At 42.0% G+C, this 24,629-nt stretch overlaps 1 protein-coding gene across 2 annotated transcripts; it reads left to right on the plus strand.

Moving 5' to 3' along the window:
• Positions 1 to 1,933: 1,933 nt before the first annotated feature.
• Positions 1,934 to 10,737, plus strand: ESM1 (endothelial cell specific molecule 1). 2 transcript variants are annotated; one of them, XM_065661999.1, is made up of 4 exons: positions 1,934 to 2,690; positions 6,550 to 6,705; positions 8,765 to 8,838; positions 10,555 to 10,737. In XM_065661999.1, exons 1-4 carry the CDS (start codon positions 2,390 to 2,392, stop codon positions 10,555 to 10,557), a joined length of 534 nt encoding a protein of 177 aa, XP_065518071.1. In that variant the 5' UTR covers positions 1,934 to 2,389; the 3' UTR covers positions 10,558 to 10,737. The 2 variants fall into 2 exon arrangements, with proteins under 2 accessions (XP_065518071.1, XP_065518070.1); XM_065661998.1 differs by having other exon boundaries at positions 8,765 to 10,737.
• The last annotated feature ends 13,892 nt before the right edge of the window (positions 10,738 to 24,629 follow it).

A 24,629-nucleotide genomic window follows, 5' to 3' on the forward strand; every position in this document is an offset into this window, starting at 1 on the left:
AGACTTAAGGGAGAGACTCAAGGGAGAGCCTTCCTGCTCATTACTGCTGCCCTGCGAGGTCTCCTGCACTAAGCATGCAACCTGCTTCTTCGGGCTGTTCCACGCTTGTGAGCAGATTTGGCCAGGGAACTGAAATTGTTCCAACCGTTAGCTGTGCTCCCTTGCCCTCTGACTGAAGTTAGTCTTTCTCTCCCACAGAGGGGACTGTCCAGTGGGATTATGTGGGCTTCTCAGGCCCACAGCATGTCCTATTAATATAAAGCAATGCCAGTTTTAGTTGATGCTAGCAGAAACAGGTAGTGATTTACATTACTTTGCTGAGCTGTGATGTTGTGTTGCACTTTGTTTTTGAACAGGCTTTTGCCATGTTGTAGTTGTGATGGCATCATCGGTAAGCACATCCATTTCTAATTTATCTGCTCTTTGTAACCTCGCACTTTTGTTCCTCCTTGGTTTTCAGGTGCAATCTTCACTTCTGTGTTTGAGGTTTTCACCTCCCAGAGGACAGTTGCATTGGATTCTGAAGATAAAATTATTTACTACTACTAATTGCTGTAATTTCACAGCTACCAATAGTACTTTGTTGGTTTACATAAGACTTCAATGTAATGCTCTAATTTTTACATTTTAAATTCACTGATTGGTCCAAGATTACATGTGAACACAGGCATGAGCTAGTGCATGTAAACATCTGCCAGCTGGCAACTGTGATTAGAAGAACTGTGTTTTAAGTAATTATATAGTGTATAAGATGGATGCCTGCAAATGTTTGCCCAAGTATAGTCTACCTTTGACATATGTTAAACATATTAGGTCTTGTCTCCTCTCCTCTCCAGGTTCTTCTGCCCGTGTATACTAGAATTATATGAACAACCTACCTAAATTCAATATACTGTATGTTGGTTTTCTCATCTTCTTTGCAAGAAAGGAGTTCAGCTTTTTGTTTTGTATCTTTTGATTCACATTTGCATTCATGAAGAAAAGGCTTTCCTGCTCTCTTCTATTTCCAGCATAGCCCTTCATTTTATTTGGCAGCCTACTCAGTGGCTGAGTACGTACATTGCCCGAGTGGGCAGTGTACTCAGCCCACTCGAGACACAGGGTTCCCAAATAGCAAGCTGGTCAAAACATACAAGTTTAGATTGATCTGATTCCCACTAACTTCAGTGGTAGCAACTTTTGGCATGCAGAGATTTATTTATGGCTAGCTTTACTTCTTTTTCCCTTTCCTGTAGATCTTTCTTTAGAGCAGAAATTTCCATCTCTCTGGTGGCTCATCTGTTACACTGAACTCTGGTTGTTTGCTGTTTCTTGTCAAGGCTCTAGCAGCATGAATAAATCTAAAAGGAGGATGGAGGAAATTGAGGCTTATTTTCTGTTTATTTACACTAGTGTCATTGAAGAGCAACATCAGGGCATCCCACAGAGTTTGATCAGATAGAAGTGGTGTAAAGAGGAGGAGAATGATCTCCCCCGGATCTATGTTGAGGCTGTGCAGACTGTGCTGGTGATGAATGTGGATTTCCCCCTTTGGTTGTGAGGTCAGGGCAGCTCATTGATCATTCTCCTGAACTTCCTGTGGAAGACCCCACAAAATGCTGTTTTCTGTCTGACCTGTTCTAAGTTCTAGCAGTAATTGTTGAGTGAAATGTTTAATTCATCTCCTCCTAAATACTGATTAAAAATTACCGTTTCAATGCAGGCAGGAAAAACACTACCGAAGCATCTGAGTTTGGTTGTTAAATTACATAATCTCACTTTGTTCCTTAATGTAACTGTCCACATCCTCTCGAAGGGGATAGCAAAGATTTATTCTTTTAAAGATTATTCTTCCAGCAGGGAGATGATTCAGTGGGATTTTCTTCTGGCCAAATGAGCTGTGCTAGCGAGGCAGAGCTGTCCTGTCAGCAGTGTGCCCCGTGTCAGAGCGATCCCTGTCCTGCAGGAAGGTAATGCACCCTACTCGGTTTCTTTTTTCTTTGGTTGTGTGTTGTGGGTTTTTTTTCTTTTCTTTTGGCAGACGTCCTTGAGCATTTGAGACGGATGTGAGAGAGTTTTTAGTCTTCATGCAAAACAACCAACTAAACATAACAGATTACATCAGCTCAGGCTTTTCAATTCCTGGATGGCAGCAGAGTGCTAATCCAACCTTCATCCTGGATTTCATAAACTGAAACAAGGGAGGCTGGCAGGAGCAGCGCTGCCGGATTGAGGAAGCTGACGACGGTGCAGCATGTGGGCAACACACTGTATAAAGCTCATAAACTTGTAGGCTGATGTGTGCAGCTACCACTTTGGATTCTGTACTGCTGCTTCCCTCGGCACAAGGCACCAGCAGGCTGAGCATTAAAGCCTGCTCTTTGGAACTGAGCATTTACCCCTGCAAGACATGAAGGGCTTCCTGTTTCTCACACTCCTCCTGATGCCCGTGCACGCTGGAACTGCTTGGAGTGCGAAATACGCAGTAGATTGTCCTGAGCCCTGTGACAGTAACGCATGCAAAAGTACCTTGCGCTGTAAGAGAACGGTGCTGGATGACTGTGGCTGTTGCAGAGTGTGTGCAGCTGCTCTGGGGGAGACTTGCTATCGTACGGTCTCGGGTATGGATGGTGTCAAGTGTGGTCCTGGGCTGAAGTGCCAGTTTTACACTGAGGAGGATGACTTTGGTGATGAATTTGGTATCTGCAAAGGTAACAATATTCACTTTGCATGCACCCACCTTGGCAATTTGACAGCAACCTACATATAGAGCTTGCCTCCTGCTTGAAAGGTCTAAAACGGGATTTTTCCAGCTCACCCTTATCCAAGAAGAATGTGTAAAATACAGGTGTTACATGTAGGAGGACAGGGTTCTTAATGTGAGAATATTGTTTAGATCTGGGGACATGTGTGAGGAAATATGGATGGGATGTGCTTGGAAATGAGATTTTTGACTGGGACTTGGGAGATGCAGGCACTAGTCCTGATCCTTACACTGATTTGGTGTGTGGCTTTCTACAAATTGCAAAGACTTTAATCCTGCAAGTCCAACCCTGTCACAGGGTTCCTGCTCCTGTTGCACTCTCCCTGGGGTGAGGTTCCCTCGGGCACTGCAGGCTGCCTGCCCAGGGACCAGGTATTCTCTCTGGGGTCTGAGAGATGGAGATAATAGCACCCCCTGAGCACCTGGGAACATTGTTTTGTTTAATTCAGTCCTGCCTTTGAGGTGCTCAGCTACCCTAGGGATGCTGTCAGGGGAGGCAGAGACCTTCCTGCCTGAAAGATGGGAATAACAGAACAGGAGCTGACTGAGAGATGAGCAGCCAGCCACTGCTCTCAGCTTATTCCAGGTATGCTGCATGCTGATTTCTTTAGTCATAGACTAGAATAGCATTTTTCATTTAAGAGCGATCCACACTCCATGCAAAAAGGAGAGGAGAAGTAGGATGAATTTTTTTTAAAATAAATCATTTTAAAAAAAGGTTTTGTGAAATGTAAATGCAGTGAGTTTTCCTGTGTTCATGTACCACTTCAGTAAGGAGATACAGATATGCCTTTGAATAACTTCCTTAAAAGTGAAGATGTCTTGGCAGTTAAATATCAGGAGTATTAATAGCCTCAGTTAAAGTAATGACTTAGGACCAGATGCTGCAAAAGTCATTCAGGCTGACTCACATATAGCACACACTTATTTACATTGGTATTTAAAAACAAATTCATGTGCATATTTGAGAGTGAGACCCAAAATACTACTTTTATTTCTAAGGACTAAAATCTATGCATATAAATGTCATATCTTTGGTACACACACCAGAAAAGTGTTTGACTGAGATAGTTGTCTGATCTTCAGTTTATTAAAAGTTACTGCAGTGCAAGGTATATAACTCTTCTAACAGTTCTTTTGGATGATTATATAGTTTTCAGTGTCCTTATAGGAATTTCGTTCCAATAGCACACTTCAAATGGGAAAAAAGAAACACTGAGAGACATGAGATCTGAATCCCTGCAGCTGAATCTTGGAAGCTCTGTGGAAAATATTTTTTTTCTTATTCCCAGCAAGTCAGTGGAAAAACTCCCATTATTTTCAATAAAGCCGTATCTTGACTTAGAGTTGTGAATTCGTATCTGAGGCTTGTATTCCCCATATATTTATTTGCACTAACTATTATCGATGTAATTTCCAATTCGTTTTCATTTTTTCATGTCAGGTCTGAGATAGTACAATGTCTTTCTGTATGAATGTGAATTTTATCAGGCAAATTATGAGGCCAAGTATTATTTTTTTATATCCACTGTGATACCATATCACTCACTCATTTTGATAACTTTTATGTTTGTACTAATTCAGAGGGTCAGGATGGCTATATTGTCTTCAGTTGCCTGCAACTTGTTTACTTTGAAGTTGTGAAAAAATGATCTGAACTCTCTGTTCTTCAATTTCTTATTTTTAAAATGTGTAAGGCATGAACAGAGTAAGTTTCAGAGCAATTTTTTGAGCACTTTTAGTGTTACAAGACTGATAATATAATAATCATACTACTATCAATAGCAATGCCATAACTGTCCAAACCAGACTAAGGACTACTGGTGCTCTGCACTTTTGTTACTGAATGTGCTCTAAACCTGAGGTGTAACTGTCACAGTAAAGACCCTGCTCTTGCACCCCCTTAGATCGCCAGGAGCTGCTTCTGCTGAACAAAACCTTCTAATAGCAAAATTGACTCAGATCTTGGTTTTATCAGATCTGAAGAGCAGCATCAATGACAGATTATTCCACATGGAGCCACCTGCTTTGTCTCAGACTTGTTTCCATGTTGCTGTGCACAGCACTGCATCCCACCACTCTGAGCTGAGCAGCTGAGCACCTGCAGCAGGCAGATTGATGCTCCATGTGGTGTGTGCTTTCAGTTTGTCCCTCGGGGAGAACTGTGCACACAAAACCTGTTTCACTTTGGCAAGGCTTTGTTTTTGTTTTATGTGGACAAACAGCAGATCAGAGTGTCCTTACTTGGAAAGGGGAGTCTGGGGAAGCTCAGCGAGGTGATCCAGGCTGGAGGAATTCACTGTGCAGTTGCTATGAGGGAATTGGTCAATTTTCCAGCATTTTCATTTATAAAAGCACAACCTCTGGACATGCAGAGAGTAGTAAAATATTGATTTCATATTGGGTCATTAGCCTGATTTTCAGATAGCTGTATGGCAAAACTAAATATTTGTGCTGATTCAAAAGGAGACTGGGCAATCTCAGAAGGATAACCCTGTTGTGGGGTTATATGCTCAGAAACCACTTCTGGCTGAGGAGGTCCCAGAACTGAAGATGGGGGAGAACATGATAAAGGAGGTATAATTTCTGCTTACCATGGTCTATTTCTCTCAAGTGTTTTGTGGGAACCTAGTCCAGCCCTGAATGGTCATGCATCTGCCCTCAGGAGTTGAATTTGAAACTCCCCAGGACTTGCCATTTAAGGTGACCCTGTACCCCACGTTGGCAAGAACAGCCTGGGCATAAGGATGTTTCTCCTGGGACATCCCAAAATTCTCTTGTGATGATCTCTTGTCTGGGGGTTTGGAAAGAGGACATTGGAGGTGGATTTTCCTTGTTCCCATCTCTTCAGCTATGGTCCTGGCAAGATACCCTGTTCAACAGCGAGGCAAAGGAAGTCAAAGGCTGTGACCCCAGGTTTAAACCCTCTGCAAAGTTATGTGGTCCAGCAGAATATGTGTCAGCTATGGGACAGGGCAAATCCTCTGCACCTGACTGAATTTTTTAAAAAGCATTTGTCCCATCCTGACAGCTGCCCTTTGGTGCTCTTCTATGAGCTTGCTCCGGGACAGGAGGTTTGAACTGGGGCAGTATGTGACCAGATGCAGTATAACCAGCAGCTGCCTTAGTGCCAGTGATCCCTTTACTGCATACTCACTTTCCAAGCTGGAGATGTAGGTGAGCTCTTTGCTGTCTGCCATGGGAAGTCAGACTTTTGCTGTATGAGAAGCCATTGAATAGGGGAAGGTTCTTCCCCAGGAGCGTCTTCAGGAGGAAGGTACATTTGCTGGATAGCTCCTCAGGGTTGGGCAGCAGTCTCCACTGAGCAGATACGCAGCGGCCCCAGCCACAAGCTGCCCATTCCAGCAACAAATTGCTGCTCTAAATCATGATAGTCATATAAGTCACACAATATCATTCCCAAACAGTGAATTCAGGAACTTTTTGAAGTTTACTTTTCTAAATCCAATGCTAATCCTTTAACCAAATTGTTTATGACTATATACTTACATATTCATATTGCCTTTAATTTATGTTTCAATATTAGAAGTGTTTCACAGAAGGATTACTAATAACACATTGTAAGTAAGTTATAGGAAGATAAATTGTATATAACGCGTGTCAAGTTTTGTTAAAACTGGAAAATACTCGTAATAAGCAGATGGCTTGCTGAAATCCTGCAATTAATGTTTAGCTGATCTCCACTCAAAGGTTTTCCACTTTTAAGGATATAATCAGACAAACTACTAAGACAGCAGCTAACTTGTATCACTGAGGCCTGCTTTGCTATATTACTTTTTTTCCAGAGTGTCCCTACGGTACCTATGGCATGGAATGCAGGAAAACCTGCAACTGTCCCTCTGGCATCTGTGACAGAGTAACTGGGAAGTGTCTGAAGTTTCCGTTTTTTCAACTGTCTGCTTCCAAGCCTCCAAATCGACGAAAAATCGTGTCACACACAGGTAGGACTTTGTTGGGCAGTTAGTTTTAGCAGAAATCACCTTGTACGTGATTTACTGCCATGCTGTGTACGCTGCGTGTGAGTCGTACCTTGCTGGAGCTGTGCAAACAGCTAACAGCACAAGGTACATTTATGTTTCTTATTGGCAGCTCCCCTAACATAAGGCAAGGAGTTAGGTAAGCTGTGACACATGGTAAAAACATTCTGAAACTCCAACATGAGCAAAATACTTCACAGCTGTTGCATGCGCTAAGAGTAAGGCGTCCCATTGTGTGCAATGGGAGGCTATGCCAGGGTTTGCATTAGTCACTTGAGATGCATGTACCTGCTATGTGTAAAATAGGATTTCACTAAGTTTTATTACTGTTAGCTAATATATGGTAAAAATAACATCCCAGAGCTTTATACATTTACAGATGCCAGTAGGCTGTTTTATGAAATGTTTTATTGTAGTAATTTATCACATTATTTCTAGAATAAGTTCTTACCTGTAAGATTATGTCTGAAACCTAAAACCAGAACTTTTCAGAATTAAAACGGCAGAGTTTTTAAAACAGGAAAGAATTTTTTAAAGCTGGGATTAAAGTTTCTTCCCATTTTATTCTCCATATGACGATACAGAGGTATATTTAACTGAACAATGCTCACTCTAAATTTAAAATATCAATCAATATAAATATGTTAAATAAATATCAAAGATTTAATCATAGACCTATTGGGATCAGACTTACTAGGATTTCACCCCAAAGTATTCAAATTTTATTTCTTCTTCAACTGCAGTTTGTATGCTTTATTTTGATTTTCTCCTGTTAGAGTAAGCTATCTAGAGTTTGCTGCCTTAATACCTGGTTTATCTTTCCCCTGCTCTCCATCTAGTTGGACAGAAGCAAAGTTCTACAGCTTATGACCATGCCATATTTAAAATGATCTTGAAAAAAACTTCGTGAGATGCATCAGTTATGAACTTTTTGTATTTTACTGTATTATTGTGCTATTTTGCCTTTCCAGCTTTTGTTACCACGAGTGATGAAATCACAAGAAAAAATATTTCTGTCTTGCTTTTTATTTCCTGTTCCAGCCTATATTCCAAATCTTCCAAAGTGGCTTGTTTTCATCAGTTCCTCTTTCCCTGTCCTCCTCTTGCCTTTGGTCACAAACATTCTGCTGCCTCAGTGTTTAGCAACTAGTCTGCTCCCAGCCAGGGTGAGATACTGACCCCATTTTTTTACCAGTGCAAAGGTTTCACACTGATTTCTGTCCCTAGAAGTCCATCACTGGATGTAGACCAGGGACACCGTGGGTAGTACTACATGGGATAGTCACATGCAGTTTCATTTAATAGGGGTTAGAGGTAGCTACAGCACTGAGGACAGATCCTCAGTGAATTAAAACAGCTGTGAATGCCTCTGAATTTTAAACTAACAGGTTTCTGGCCCCTATGTTTTATAAAGACATTATGACTACATACACCCTACTAAATTTAACATTGCTGCAGCATGTTCCTGTATGTTGCAATTTGACCACCTTCATGGTTGAACAGTAGGGCAGCGGCTGGCATGCTTTTTTCCAGTCTATCCAGCTGTGCCAAAAAACCTCAGCCACAGCTCAGGAATCAGTGTCAGCCAGGGATCGCTTCCAGTGGGCAAGCTGGATATCTTTTACCCTTTTTTGGAGAGTGAGAGAGTTTAGTGGCATGCACCAGGCTATTCCATGCCAGCTGGCCTCAGTCAGAGAATAGCTCCATGCATATTCAATTTACTACTGTAGCTATTGAGGATGTGATGCTTGGTCCCTTGTCACACTGGAGTGTTGTAGTGAGACTGGAAACTGAACTCAAATCACCCACCTTATCCTTAAATTACAGGAAAGCACATCTGACTTATGCCGTAATTTGCCAGAAATTTTGCAGCTGGACACTTGGAGGCATTCAGGGAGATTCCTGCAAGATTTGTCAACTAATTTTTTTCTGAAGCGTTCCCAAAACCAGAGACATTGCTGTAGGACAGTACTTTAATTCTCTCATTTTCATGAAATCTACCTTTATGTTTGTATGTTTTCAGACAATGACATGGCATCAGGGGATGGCAATTCTGTAAAAGAGGAATTCGTTAAGGAGAAAACTATTCGCTCTCCGGTAATGAAATGGCTAAATCCTCGCTGATACTTACTCACACTCATAAGACTTTCAAGTGAATGCATTTCTCACAGATTATTGAATATGCAACAACACACTTTAAGAACAAAGTAGATGTATAGCATATGAAAATGTAACCTCTGAAGGCCAATTGTTATTCTGTTTCCATGAGAAAAATGTTTACTTAAAAATAGACTGTACAGTGTATATGATTTTTAATATTTGTTTTGATAGGTATTTGAAAAGAAATGTATTGTGGATTCCTGAATGTACAGTAATATTAAAAAAAACAACACAATTCAACCCTCCTCATATAAATAATACCAGCAGCTGACTTTTGCAGCCTGAGGCAGGGACAGCTCTCATTGAATTCAGTGGACAGTTTGAGTGAGTGAAAATATTGGTGTGGAGCCAATGTGAAAGAAACTCACATAAACAAATCCCAGGATAGCAAACAACACCCGTGAATCACAATAATAATAATAGCACAGAAGCACAACAGTGTGAATTAAATAAACCAGTGTTAGTCATTAGTCGTTTTCTGGTTTTTGGAAGTTTGGTGACAATTCCTCAGAGATAAATACATCTTTCTTCAGTAAGAAAATACCCAGCATTTAAGTTTGTACATTGTGAATAATTTAACCAAGACATTGCAGCTATATGTTGTATTTAGGCGGATTTCTAAAGTTAAATTCTGTACAGAGAAGCAGCAGCTTGGTAAATTCTACAATTTGTAGATGGGGATCTGAAAAGAAACAAGCTGTTTAGCATTATTTAAATATATATGTTTCTGTAAAGTAGCTACTATGGTGTGTTAAGGTGATGTCTGCATTTCATGGGGAACAATGGGTCCAATGCCAGAGCCCAGCAAATGAACCTTTGTAATTTCCATCTTCATTGCTGGCTGCAGCCCATCTGCCACTCACAGGGAGCTCATCTGGTTCAGTGTAGGTAAGGCGTGGACCCTCACTAAGTGATACTAGTGCCACCTCAGCCTATAGTACTTAGTTTCTTACTTGCATGAGCAAGTGGTCCCATTTCAGCCAGGAGAGTAATTTATATATGTTAAGAGTGTTGCAGGAACTGACAGTCCCTCATTCAGTCCAGACTGGGCAATATATTTGTTTAACAAAAAAAATACACTGAGATGGGTTTGCTAGTATGTCTGGAAAAAGCAGATAAGGGAAATTGATGTAGCTGTGTTAGAGTGGAGCTGGATTGCTTGAGTTCAGGAGTGCAGAGCACTCTCATTGGAAATGTGTTTTGAATTGAGTATTCCTTTGAAATCAGTGTGAGCTTTGACAGTGAATTCAGTGAAAGAAGGAGCATGCAGTACCTCAAAGTTTGGTGCAGGATCTGAAAACTTGCTTTTAAATCTATGAACAACAGAAAATCCAATGCCTTTAGAGAGTCCGAATCCTGATTCAAAGCCAGCATTAGTGGATGCAGGCTGCTTTCACATGGGAAATGATCCCACATGAAATGGGATCTAGAATGATGACAGTAGTAGACACCCAAATGTCAGCATATCAGTGAAGGCTCTCTTACAGTGATAACTGGACACACATAAACAAAAATCTTAAACTAGCATATACCACATTTAAATGTGTACTGAATGGTTAGGTCTGAGAGGGAGCAACATTATCTTGGGCTATTTACAAGCAAGCATATTGATTCTCATCTATTGTTATCAAAAGTAATTTTTCTTGATTTCAGTGAGAGCAGGATCAAACCCATGGTCCTTCAGCAGACTGAAGAGAATTATTTAAAGAATGTAGTAAATATTTGCATACATTATTATTATTTTGCAATAGTGTCATAAATGACAAGTTCTTGAATGTATATGTAATAAGCTAGTTGATTAAAAAAATTGTATGATTATTATTGTTCAATAAAAAACCCCCCTGAAAGCATTGCTGTCTCTTTTTCCTATCCATTAATGACAGAGTAAGACTGCTGGTGATGGCACAGCCATGGTGCATGCAGAGTAGGCACACTTCCACAGAAACATTTTCACAATGGCTGCATCTATTTCAGGGAATTAGCTGGGTATCATTCTCCATTGCTGAAGCTGAGTAGTGGCCCATGTTCGGAATGGTTTGTGTCCATACCAAACATGACCTCCAAAACAAGGTGACTGGATCCAGGTTGCCTACTGGGGACAGCCCGTAACCGGCCAACGTCAATACAGGAAGAGTTTGGGAGTCTTGCTGGCCCAGCCACCACCATGCCAGGGACCATATAGCCCTGGGGCAGTGACTGCGCTCCTTGGCACTGCTTGATTTACCATATAACCTGTGGATCCACACCTGGCAAGTCAGGAGAAAGGAGAAGGAGGAGAGGGAAGCCTGTAAAATTTTCTTGGATGGAGGTTCCAGGATGAACTTATAATCAGATTTTATCCTTTGAAATGTCTGCCTGTTGCTACTAGCGGCAATGGGACTACACTGGTAGAAGAAATAACGCAAATGGTCATGGAATCATAGAATAGGTTGGAAAAGACCTTTAAGGTCATTGAGTCCAGCCATTAACCTAACACTGCCAAGGCCACCATAAACCACTTCCCTAAGTGTCACATCTACACATCTTTTAAATACCCCCAGCGATGGTGACTCCACCACATCCCGGGCAGCCTGGTCCAGTGCTTACAAGCATTTCAGTGAAGAATTTTTTCCTAATACCCAGTTTAAACTTCTGCTGGAGCAGCTTGAGGCCATTACCTCTTGTCCTATTGCTTGTTCTTTGGGAGAAGAAAGTGGCCAGCTTCTAGCTCCATCTTACTTTCAGGCAGTTGCAGAAAGCGATAAGATCCTCCCTGAGCCTTCTCTTCTCCAGACTGACACCCCTGCCCAGGTCCTCAGCCATTCCCCATCACACTTGTGCTCCAGACCTTCCACCAGCTCCGTTGCCCTTCTCTGGACCCACTCCAGCACCTCAATGTCTCTCTTGCAGTGAGGAGCCCAGAACTGAACACAGGATTTGAGGTGCAGCCTCACCAGTGCCCAATGCAGGGGGATGATCACTGCCTTGGCCCCGCTGGCCACACCATTGCTGATACAGGCCAGGATGCTGCTGGTTTTCTTGTCTGCCTGGGCACAAGCTGGATCATGTTCAGCTCTGTCAACCAGCACCCTGAGGTCCTTTTCCATGAGCAGCTTTCCAGCCACTCTGCCCCAGGCTTGAGGTATTTCATGGGGTTGTTGTAGTCTAAATGCAGGACCCAGCACTTTGCCTTGTTGAACCTCATACCATTGGCCTCAGCCCATTGATCCAGCCTGTCCAGATCCCTCTGCAGAGCCTTCGTACTTTCAAGCAGATCAACACTCTCAGCCAACTTGGTGTCATCCACAAGTTTACTGTAGGTGCACTCGATCCCCTTATCCAGGTCATTGATAAAGATATTAAACAGGACTGGCCCTTTAGGACTGCCTCCCAAGGGACATGAAGTGATGCTTATGGAACCAAAGGTTCTTCATGGGCTTCTTTTTTATTTTCCACCCCTTTATCTTTCTACCTTCCCTTTTACACCTTTCCTGGCTCCCCACTGCACACTCCAACTCATTTCCCCTGTTTTACATACGTGGATTGTGTTTTAGACTTTTTTCCTTTCTTAACAATGTGTTCCAGGCACCGCCTTTTCACCTAACCTTTCCTGCCCACACAAACCTGGAGGTAGCTACAGATGCTCTTCTCTCCTGGGGAAAAAGCCATAAGATGGTTCGTCATACAAAATGCTCCTATCATCTAGTTTCTAGATTTATTCTGGGGGGGGTTATATATTATTTCCAGTATAAATGTGTTTGGCAAACAGGCCTTTTTTCTAGTAGGTAGACTTTTCTCAACTACTAAACAGTAAACTAGTAATATACAAACCGCCTCTTATTTTATATTTAATACGAAGTGACAATAATAAGAAATATGTGGTAATGCAATATTATAGCTTCTGTTATAGCCTGTATTATAGGATGTTGCAGTCCCCATTACATTTCAGACAATATACAATCATATATTTCAGAGTGATGTCTGAAATACACAGAAAAGTCTAAAGCACATGTATTCCATTATTAAAAATAACAATATGTAATATATATATTTCTAGCACAGACCAACTTTTAATGAAAGCAAGCTTTATCAGCTTCAACAGCAAAACATATTTAACATACTTTAATGTGCGATTTCATTACATAAATACATTCACACAAGTATTGTGAGATGTATTGTGGCCTAATCACCAGGCTGTGAGTAACAGTATAAATTTGCCACTCTGATCTGCCAGGATACGTGTATTAGACCAAAACCACCGTGGTATGTATTTTTAATTAAAATATATGTATTATCACCTCTGTACATGCTTGCTATCTGTTTAAATGGACTGTCAGGTCATAGCAGTGCTTTGAAAGTATTTCCTGACACCTGCAAAGTTGGTAAATATTTCCTGGTTTTGTTGTGTCTGCTGAAAATAGGAATTTTACAAGTAGGACTGATAACTTGACAGGCACCACAATGACCAGTTTGGCACGTCTTAGTGTGGTTTCCACTGGGGTTTGTGACAGTCCAAGGAGACTTGGGATGACAAACTGAAGTGCTCTGGCTTTCTTGCCCTCCTGAAATAGGCACCAGCACTATTCAAGTGTAGTCAATTGTCCATTTGTCTTCTGGGTGGATACAGCCCATGTACAACGCAGCCGCATGGCTCACGTTTGCAGAATGGGCAAGTATAGCAAGTAAATAGGTGTTAATACAGCGAGACCCTAACTCACCTCCTGACGCAGCAGCTGCCACTGACCCCTCTGCCTGCGCTGGGTTCCTTGGCTATGGCTGGGGTGGTTGCTGCACCCATGCCTGGAGAGCCCGGCTCTTCTGCAGGCGCCAGCTGGAATCCGGCCCCAGCAGCCTTGTATCCCATAAGCTGCTTCCTGCAGGATTCTCAGGGCAGGCAGATGCTCTGTGTAAACAAACAAACCTGTGTTTGGATGAAGAAAAAGACAGAGATTTCCTTAACCTTGTTAGTACATGATGCTCCTGATCCTCCCTGATCCCCTCCCATCCATGGTGCTACCAAAGGAGCTGCAACTCAGATTCGTGTGCTATCGCTTCCTACTTTTGGAAGCTGTCAAGTAAATATTCAACTGGAATTAAGGGCAACAGTTGATAATGCATGAACTCATGTTCACCATTCTAATGAGACACAGATTAACTTCTTGAAATGACATAACCGATGCAACCTTTCTGCTCTGCAAATGCTGAGCCTAAAAAATTGTTATTTGATAAACTGAGACAAGAGAAATCATACCAACATTACTTGAAAATATCTTTCTTCCTCACAAGAGAAACATCTATTTTTGAAGAACAAATAATGGATTGGAATGCCATTGAAATCCAAACACAATATTAGTATGTTCCTGAAAAAAAAAGGTACAATGCTGGGGGAGAATGCACTAGAGCCCTTGCAGCTGTGTCACACTTTCCTGTTTGTTATTTTTAGTTTTCCATTCCTGCTCTTTATTTTGGGCTTTGCTTTGCTTTGCTTCCTATGCAGCTTCCCTTTAACTCCTGTATAGCTCCATCTTACATATTTCAGGCATTTGGCTTTTCTTTTTTTTTTGTTCTCTTTTTTTTTTGTCTTCAAAGGAAACCCAAGCCGCGCTGTCCAGTTTCAGGAACTCGTGTTTCTCTTGGCAGTGGTTGAGTTCTTGGTTTTCTAAAGGCATTTAGGAAATTTACATTGCTAGTTTTCAGCTTTGAACATGCTCAGGCTTTGTAAGCATAAGAAAAGAGCATCACCCAAGGAGAGCCCAAGTCTGCCCTTCAGTATATGCTGGCCTTTGCACATGGGAAACCACCAGTATCCAGTCCCACATTAAAGTTCCAGGATGGCATTTAATAAATAAAAGAAACAAAATGGGCTCTCTGGTGAAACACTGCATTATAGAGAAATCACCCCTTGCACTCCCTCACCCCCACCTTGCTTTTACATACAGGCTGATCTGCAGAACAGGAAATGTTATCACCTCTTAAAGCCATACCACAAGCCTTACATTACCAATCGCTTTGCTGGTGGCCTAGGAGCTGTCTGCACAGCAGTAGTCAGGAGCCCCAGCTGATGTTTAAAAGAACAGAAAGTCTTTCTGGGGAAAGTTTTATTTCCCACACAACAAACCTCAGTGCAGGGAATGCACCTCATTGCAGGTGTGCACCCAGAGACACAGCAGCCACACGTACAGTCATAAAGGTGTTAAAAATCCACCAAACCAAACCCTTCAAGATTTTGAAAATGATGCCATGATTTCTTGGGACTTGGCTGCCAACTGAGACTGAAAGCTTGGGGCTGGCAGTATTGATACTGACCCACAGTAAGTACAGAGCACACAACAAAGGACAGCGAACAGTGAAAGCATCTTCTTCCCTCCCCTAATTCTCTCACCTCCCTATTTTGAAAAGCCTCCTCAAGCTACTGAAATTTAAGTGCTACCATATCAAGTCACAGCATCTGGCTCCCTCTCACCAGTGTGTGTGCAGGCAATCCAGCACTGCCAGTCACAGCACCTTTCCGCCAGCACACCTGGCTTAACAGTGATAAAATGATGGCTGATTGAAACTATGCACAAAAGCCCTGGGCACAAAATTAAATGGTTACCAAGGCAGCACAGGCTATACCTGGGTGCAGAATTACCTTTTTCCCACATTCTCATGGCGTTCAAGTCTACAGTTAGCTTGTTTCTGTCTTAGGTAAGCAGATAAACAAGTGTGGGGTCTGTTTTCTATTGATCCCCAGGGTGGATGCACAAAAATTATAAGCTGGGACCACTCTCAGCTGACTCAATAGCGTCAAACACTGTGACACCAGGAACACACAGGGAGAACATGGTAACTGATCTCAACCCTTGGTAACCCTGATGTCAACACTTTGTAAAGTAGAGCAGTGCTGCTGCTCACCTCAGTGAAGGGTATAACATAAGGACGGAGTAAGAACAGCCATACTAGGTCAGACTAAATACTCTTCCAGACCAATATGCTCTTCATAATGACCCTTAGCTCTCTAACATCCATCCAATCTGCCAGTCATTTTCTCAGGACCTCCTTGGGATCTGGCAGCTCTTCCCAATGACCACATCTGTCATAACAACAAGGCAGTGGATTGTTCTGGGAAGTGCCTACCAGTGCAGGTGACAGAGATACTTGTGCTGTGTTGCAGAATATCCCTGAAAGACTCAGCTGTGAATGGAGCTGTTGGGCAGACAACAGTCTAGTCACTTCATGAAGTGGTGGTCCACCTGCAGCTTCTCACTTCTTTTAGTTGAAGACAGGATAACTTCTTCGAAACCCTTGGTTTTCGATTACCTCAAGTAATTCTTGAAGAAACACCATCCAGCCCTAACTCTTGGCTTCACACTGCTCATTCTCCAACGTGAGCCATGTAAGCCTCTCAGCTGCCCACAGCACATTAGCAAATTCAATAGTTCCCCTTTGCTGTATGTGTGGCCAGAGCCCATCTGGGCAGATGAGGCTCCTTGGGTGCCTTTGCAGAGCTGTGGGTACTCAAAAGCCCTTTCTAATCTCTTAATTTTAAATATTTTGGTTTTGTTTTATTTATTTTTCTTTCTTTTTATCAGCTCTTACATTTGCAGTCACCTCAGTAATGAGAAGACCAGGTTTAAAGGCTGTTGACAGGCTCCATTTCAGGGGCAGCGTGTACAGCTGCAACTGACCTAGCAGTGGATGGAATTAACGGGGAGGAAAGCCCATCAACCTTAATTCTCCAATTAAATCTGAGCCTATAATCAGCTCACTGTCCATGCACCAGCCTCTTTTACTGCACACTGAGTAAGAATTCTTTCTGAGGACTCTTATTCTCCTAGGATCAAAATAAAATGCCAAAAATAGCTATCATGGCCAATCAGCGTGAACTACCTGGTTACATGTGTAAGAGTTTCTGCCTGATCCATGTGCTTCTGTCCTGCAAACTACGGCATCATCAAGGTCATAAAATGTCTCATTTTCTTTATTTATGCCTTTAAATGTTGGAATGGAGAGAACAGTTGTTATCTTTGTGATATTTTTTTATCCCCCGTGTGACATCAAGGTGAGGAGATGTTGAAGAACTACAAATCAGAAATAAAGAAGAACCACATCGTGTTGTACTTGGGCACAGTTTTGTTCCACCAGGACACAAAGTTCTTCTGTATTACATGGGGAATTTGGTGGAAAAAACAGCTATAATACATACTTATATCCACATAAACTGAAATTTTACTTTTCACAGAATCTGCCATTTTTGTTTTCTGTTCAGATTTGTAGATCCACAGAACTTTTGACTAAACCCTGCTTCCAATAAAGGAAAGAGGAAAATTCATGTGACTGGAAAATAAGTAATGGGAACAGTAGCACTGTCTGAGGAGTATGAAATTGTCTTATGCTGTTTATTATCAGAGAGGGAGTTGCTGCAAGAAATACAAACATAAACCTGGGTTAAACCTTCAGTGGAGATAAATACCCTTGCACTAATCTGTATTTATTTGTGTTCATTGCATGGATGTTCTTTACCTTCTGCATGTATGTGAATACCATTATGCTATGCTCCCAATGATTCAGCCTTCTCTGTTCCCTGGAAGCCCCTAGATTTGCAGACAGGTCTCTGTTGTGGGTGAGAAGTAATGTCTGTCCATCATGTTGTGCAGGGAAAAGAGGCTTTTTTATGAATCAAAAAATGTGATCTCTATTTAGAAAAACACAATATATCCTCACTTCATGTAAACAATCTGACCTTCAGGTGGAATGCAGCCACTATAGAGGCTATAAATAGCACCCTTAATAAGAAAGAAGACAGAAGCATTTGGAGTTCAGCTGGCAGTGCTCACATACGGAGAAATGGAAAATGAGCTACCTGTAGCTCTTGTGATCTAGAAAACTCACACACAGTTTTCACAGCAACTCAGTTGAATCTGTTCTGAGCAGGTAAGCACGTTTTTATTTTGAAAACAACAGTGGGGACCCCTGTGTCTTACAAAACATTTTCACCACCTTGTGGTGTGGCGTTTCCTCCATCATTTAATGAGCACCTCGCAGTCATTAGTGCGCTCCCCACCAGTGCACTCATAGGCAGAAAGGAGCTACACCTTACAAATGGCAAACTGAAGAAAGAGGAGGCCAAGTGACCCACCCAGGACCCCACCTGTACTCATTCTAAAGCAAGGGCTCTACCCAGCTGTTGCAGGTACCAGACTAATGGCCTTCATAATGGATCATTAAATCATAGAATCACAGAATTGTTTGGGTTGGAAAGGACCTCAAGATCATCTAGTTCCAACCCCCTGCCATGGGCAGGGACATCTCACACCAAACCGTGTCACCCAACACTCTGTCCAACCTGGCCCTGAACACTGGAGCATTTACCACTTTTCTGGGCAACCTGTGCCACTGCCTCACCACCCTCACAGTAAAGAACTTCTTCCTTGTATCTAACCTGAACTTCCCCTGTTTAAGCTTTAACCCATTACCCCTTGTCCTATCACTACAGTCCCTAGTGAAGAATCCCTCCCCAGCATCCTTATAGGCCGCCTTTAGATACTGGAAGGTTGCTATGAGGTCTCCACGCAGCCTTCTCTTCTCCAGGCTGAACAGCCCCAGCTTTCTCAGCCTGTCTTCATACCGGAGGTGCTCCAGTCCCCTGATCATCCTCGTGGCCCTCCTCTGGACTTTTTCCAACAGTTCCATGTCCTTTTTATGTTGAGGACACCAGAACTGCACACAATGCTCCAGGTGAGGTCTCACAAGAGCAGAGCAGAGGGGCAGGATCACCTCCTTCGACCTGCTGGTCACGCTCCTTTTAATGCAGCCCAGGACATGGTTGGGTTTCTGCAATGCTTTCAAAATGAAGTCACTGATTTTTAAAGAAGTGTCTTGATTTAATGAAGCTCTTTCAAAATGTTTCCAAGGTAAAACTCCAGGCATCCAGTGGCTTAACAGGAAGAAGGACGCCTGTAGTTTGACTTCTGGTAGCTATGATTTTCACAGCTATGCATGGTGGAGGACTTGAATTTGCTGCAGAGTGTGCACTTTCTCTGTTTCCTGGAGCCTTATCATTTTAATAATGAATCTCTGAGCAAGAGATGGCTACTGCTGCAGTTTGATTTATCACAACTCAGCAAGTTTGCACAATAGTTATGAATGTTTCCTTCATCTCTGGGCAGATGTTTGCTTCTAGCATGCTTGTGCATCTTCACAACTGTTTCTCCTGAAAGACTCATGTGAAAGTTATGCTGACTGACTGTCACCTGCAGTTAAATATTCTCAGGGAACATAAACTAAATCATAGGAGCATCCTCTCCACAGCCTCTGCCCCTGCTGGGGCCGTAGAAGCAGAAAAGTCCAGAAGGACAGATAATAAAACCAGTATCAGTTCCTGTTGTATTCCTCAGACATGCTGTAAAAACATTGTATGTCCTAGGTTTTATTTTATTTTGCAAACTCATTGCAATGGCATGGAAACCTGGAAGTCCTGCTTCCCTCCTCAAAACCAGGCCTGCTTCTCCTACAATGCAAACAACATCCTCCACATCAGAACAAAAACTGAATAGACACACCATCAAAGCCATGTAAAAGCACCAGCTGCCCGGACATGTACCAGGACAGCAAAGCTATTTACCCTAGGAGCCTTTCAGATGATTCAGGTCAATTCTATTGTACATGGAGTTGACTCACGTAACTGTGAGACCTCATTGTCCCTTTCCCTCTCTGCTTCCCTCCTTTTGTTTCATGCCATTGTTTCTAGGTAGACATTAAAATGCTTTGGGACAAAGACCATGTCTTCCTGTGAACTTACACAGAGTGAACTACAAAGAAGTCCCAGTCCTGTGCAGGGCTGTGCAAACCCATGCTGCTCTGAGAAAAGTACATGCATATAAACCCCATCATCTAAGCATGCACCTATGCAAGCACATATACTTGAAATGTTGGCTATAATTAACATGCATAGCGAAGTATCCTACCTGTAGCTCACAATCATGTTCAATAGCCCTGACATTCCCTCTATGACTCTAAAGCATGAGTTACAAACAAGGAGCGTCAGAGTAGCAATATGTCCTCATATATGAGCAACATGCTGTCTGTGTTGGAGTAGCTCATTGAGCTGCTATTTAGTGTCCTCATCTTGCCTCTTGTTGGGCTAAAGTAAATTTAGCCTCTCTACAATGTTAATTTGTTTCTTCCTGTCTGTGTTTTTTCTAATTCTTATTATAAAAAGTTCTTTTATACATTTTTATCACCACAGATGTTTTTCCAGGGTGCAGTGAAAGTTATTTCAGCAGACAAACCATGTCTCATTCTCCTCCAATTCTGTAACACAGAATGAGATCTCATTCTAAAACTGATTATCTATTCCCTCTCCCACACCACAGGTTTAAATTATTTTCTTTAATTAAATTTAAAGTGTTTACTTCTTTATACTATTTCTGTCCAGTTCTTCCTGGTAAGGGAAAGTTTATTTCCATGATCTGGAACACGCAATGAAGAAAACAGAAGAAAATAGAAGAAACATTGAGTCAGTGTTTGAAGCTCTGAAGCTCTTAATACTAGTGCAATGACTATGTCCTACACTTGTAATAAAAAATAATAGCCAAATTTGCCTCTCGTATAATGATTGCATCCTTATCTCTAAAGCACACTTCCCTTTCCTGTTTAAAGAGGAAGAAAGTGAGACCCAAAGTACTGATGTAACACAACTAGGTTTACTTACAAGATGGGGGGCAGCTGGAAGCAGACTCAGGTCTCCTTCTAATCCTTGAGATGCTGAAAATCATCTGTCACTTTTTAAAATCTAAGCCTATGCCTTAGGATTTTTCTCCTTGAGGACGAATAGGTCTGTTTTTGCAGTGATTTCCCAGTAAGGGCTTACAGGAGGGCCACAGGGGTTTTGTATGAGGGGTGTAAAGACTGCAAGAACAAGTCCCTTGGCCACATTGCCAAGTTTCCAAGCAGCAGCTGGAAATGTCTCCAAGATCTCCTCCTTGCCATCATGCCTTCATGAAAGGTAAATATTTTTCTCTCTGATCTGTATACTTATGATGAAATTTGATCTGTACACACTGACGAAATGTTTTCATCAGCCACAGGATGCTGACCTCTTGTTTGAAATAAATCATTCAGTCAAATGTTATATTTGAGAAATAGTCTATTACTAATAAAATACATTCGAAAAAAAAAGCCAGAAACCTCATTTAAACTTGGTCATTACCAACTGAACAACGAGTATCCTTTTGCTTGAGATTTCTATTTACTACTTGGTTTGCTAAAATGAGGCATCATTTTGGGAAAAGAACTCTCTTAGTGTCTTGCAAGTTGGAGTTATAAATCCCAAATCCCATAGGGCTTTTCTGAGTTTGGGACAAAAGACATTGCCTTTGAATTCACACACACGCTTGAACTTCAGGGGAGAAATAAAACCTAGAAAACATATAAATCAAAAGGAAAAAGAAGACCATAAAGCTACACATAGCAATGCTTACTGGGGAGAAGTGGCTCATCTTTGCCTACCAGGTCATGCCTTAGCTGTCATATTACTTCCCTCCACCGCTTTTTCCCATTTTTCATTCCCCAAGTTGTGCATTCTTTGCTAGTGCTTAGGTGCTCTCTCAGCTGTGCCTCCCTCCTCCCAGGCAGGGTACTTGCTGAGCACCACGTTTCCAAACCCTGTTCAGGTTCCCCCCTTGCATCTCATCCACATAGAGCCATGTGGGCTGTGTGGGAACTATCCTCCACACCTGGCAACATGTACCTGCAACCATGGCCCTACCTTGTGTGGAGTTGCCACCTCTGTGGCAACACAACCAGTAATACTGGTGTGTGTGGGTTAAGCAATTGAGGACCCATGGAAGCAGCTTGATAAGGCGAACCAGTAATACTGGTGTATGTGGGTTAAGCAATCAAGGACTCATGGAAGCAGCTTGATAGGGAGAACCAGTAATACTGGTGCGTGTGGGTTAAGCAATCAAGGGCCCATGGAAGCAACTTGATAGGGAGCTGATGAGTGGGTCCTTCTGAAGCCTTCCTCTCTCGCTGCCAGTGTCTTTACACAAATCAGGCACTGGGGACCACGTGGGCCACGTGCACCCTCAGGGCCCACCCACCATCTCTGCATCAAGTAAGCAAGGGAGCACCTACATTGATGTTGCTCAAACCAGTTTAGAGTGGAATAAGCTCTGCTGACAGGGGTCTTCTTCCAGAATAACTGTGTACCCACTAAGGCTTTTGTTGGCAATTTCCTTCAGGCTCACAGCCAATATTAGTGTGATGTGCTACACCACTGTGGGGCAGTGATTTATTCAAATCATAATGCTGAAGAACCTTGTTTCCAAGGGAAAGAGCTAAGTGCTTTTCTCCCTTCTCGTCATTAAGAATGAAATAATTTCTCTACCTGTGTAAAATTCCCTGGGACCGTACTTGTATTCCACAGTCTTGACTGAAAATATGTTGCTTAGCTCATGTTGATTTAAATCTCTTTTTAAAATGAGTCTTTACTGGGTGGAACCTGTGGAGTTGAAAGTGCAATGGAAGAAAGCGTGTGGGATCAAGTAATCAACAAGGGATGCAACCTGGACATTTTGACGGATTATTGCATTCTTTTTTTCTTAAGCACAGCAGCAAAGTGCTCTGGCCACATTGCAGGTTTGGATCCTGATGAACATTTTTTTCAGTCGTGGCTTGCAGAATTTTATGTGAAATCCAGATAAAAAATAAGGAAAAATATACATCTTAGTGCTGTAAATGCAAACAGACATTTTGTCCTTTAAAATGTAATTCTATAAAAAAAATCAGTGCCCATTGCTACGATAACATATTAAGGTGTTTGGACTAAGATTATTTAGTGGCATCTATATTGTTCTTCATTTTCCCCAAATGTTGCTGTTAACATTCATGAGTGATTTGTGGTTATCACAATAGGTAACTATTTACTTATAAGGGAAAAAAAAACAAATAATGACAACAGATAAAGTATTTTCTGTTTCTCTTTTCATTTGTTTGCTTTGTGTGGAAAGGAAGAGTTTAATGTATTATACTCCGAGCCAAATAATTGTAAAATGATATTGGCACCATTATGTGAAATATGTCGGGGAAAAACAAAGCTTAGGAAAAGCAAGAATAAATATTTTGCAGCGGAAAAGATAGTGAGTTTTTATGTTTTATAAATGTACTCTCTGTGGCAGACCTCAACGGCTGGGAGCTCAGCTCTCCAGTGGGATCTGAGTGGTGTGTTTAGATTTAAGCATATAAGTAATATTGTAAGCTCTACTTCACTGTGCGACTTTAAAAGTGCTTGGAAATGTCCCTTCGTGAGATGAGAGTGCTCTGCATCTCACTGGCGTGGGACACTGTAAGTACCTCTGGAATAAAAGAAGAAGGTGCCTGCACTCAAACATTCCCATTTCTGTGTCAGTCTCCTGGTTACTGTGACTCGGCTCTCATTAGCTAAATAAGTCAGAAGAGAACACCACAGCTGAAATGTCTCCAGGACTCAAACAACCTGTGTTACCCTTCCTCAGCTAAAACTAAAGCTGTTTGGAAATGCTGTATTCAAACATTCAAACTGGCTCAGTTTTCATGGAGACTTTTTCTAGGACCAGTAATCCTGCCACTGGAACTCTTAAACAGAGTGGAATGATTTTATAGTCACTGACCCTCTTTCTGTGTTGGGTTTGGGCAGTGTCTCAATGAGACCATGCTGTCTCTAGGGCAACATTTGCTGATAGCTTTGAGAGCCTTGCCCAGCAAGTCCGTAAGTGGGATTTATACTTGGCTTTGAGGTCCAACTTCAACCTACATTTACCTTCAAATCAGTCAGATTTACATACTAAGGGACACTGCTCTCAGTCTGCAAATAAAATAGCAAACAAGAGGGCTGCATATTTCACCCATGGTCGTTTGCCCATAGATAAAACCCCACCCATGTCATTGACCTCTCAGGTAGACAATACACTTTTTAATTGCAAAACTGAGATCTGTTTTAGGAATCCAAGACAATTGCACAGATCCACCTAAAGGTGACCTGCTTTTTGCACCCTGCATCTCATAGATAGAATATATCTGCTGTTCCCTGTAACTGTGACTGAGCCTTCACAGCATCCATTTCACAACCCATGACAATTTGCAAAGAGAGCACTCCATTTGCTATGCCTGGGTACCACATGCTGGGTACCTCTCTGTGCTTGAGTTCACTGCTAAATCACACTTCAGCAGTGAACAATGCTAAAACCCCAGCAGTGATGAAAAACCACCAAGGTGAGAAGGGGATGCACATGTAGTGCTAGGGTTCGGGGTGGGGGGGGCTACCACACTAAATGGAGATACACTGCTAAGCCTCTATGCTCCTAAACCCAGGTCAGCCACAACTGTACATGCTCCTCTGAGCTACACTTGGCGTTCTCTACAAGGTTAAAGGAATTCACTCAAAGAACCTTTCTCTGTAGATTATATTGTGGAACTAGGGAGAATAGATAAGCAGTAGGCAGCAGGTGTCTGCACTGCAGTTGTTAGAGTTAGGTCAGGTGAATACTACCCCATGCTTTCAGCTAAACACAGCAGTGTTCTTCTGGCCCATCTGTTAAAATAACACTTACAGCTATATAGAGATTGGAAATAGTAAACCAGTATCATGAAGACAGTGCTCAAACTCATTAAAGAAGTACATTACCCTGCAGCTGATGAATGGAAATTAAAATAAGGTCATATAATGCCATGTAGTGTAGTATATAGCATGATATTATATCGTATCATATAACATAGACTAGTATAGTACA

This window comes from Lathamus discolor, chromosome Z (assembly GCF_037157495.1).
Source record: "Lathamus discolor isolate bLatDis1 chromosome Z, bLatDis1.hap1, whole genome shotgun sequence".
Lineage (NCBI taxonomy): Eukaryota > Metazoa > Chordata > Aves > Psittaciformes > Psittacidae > Lathamus > Lathamus discolor.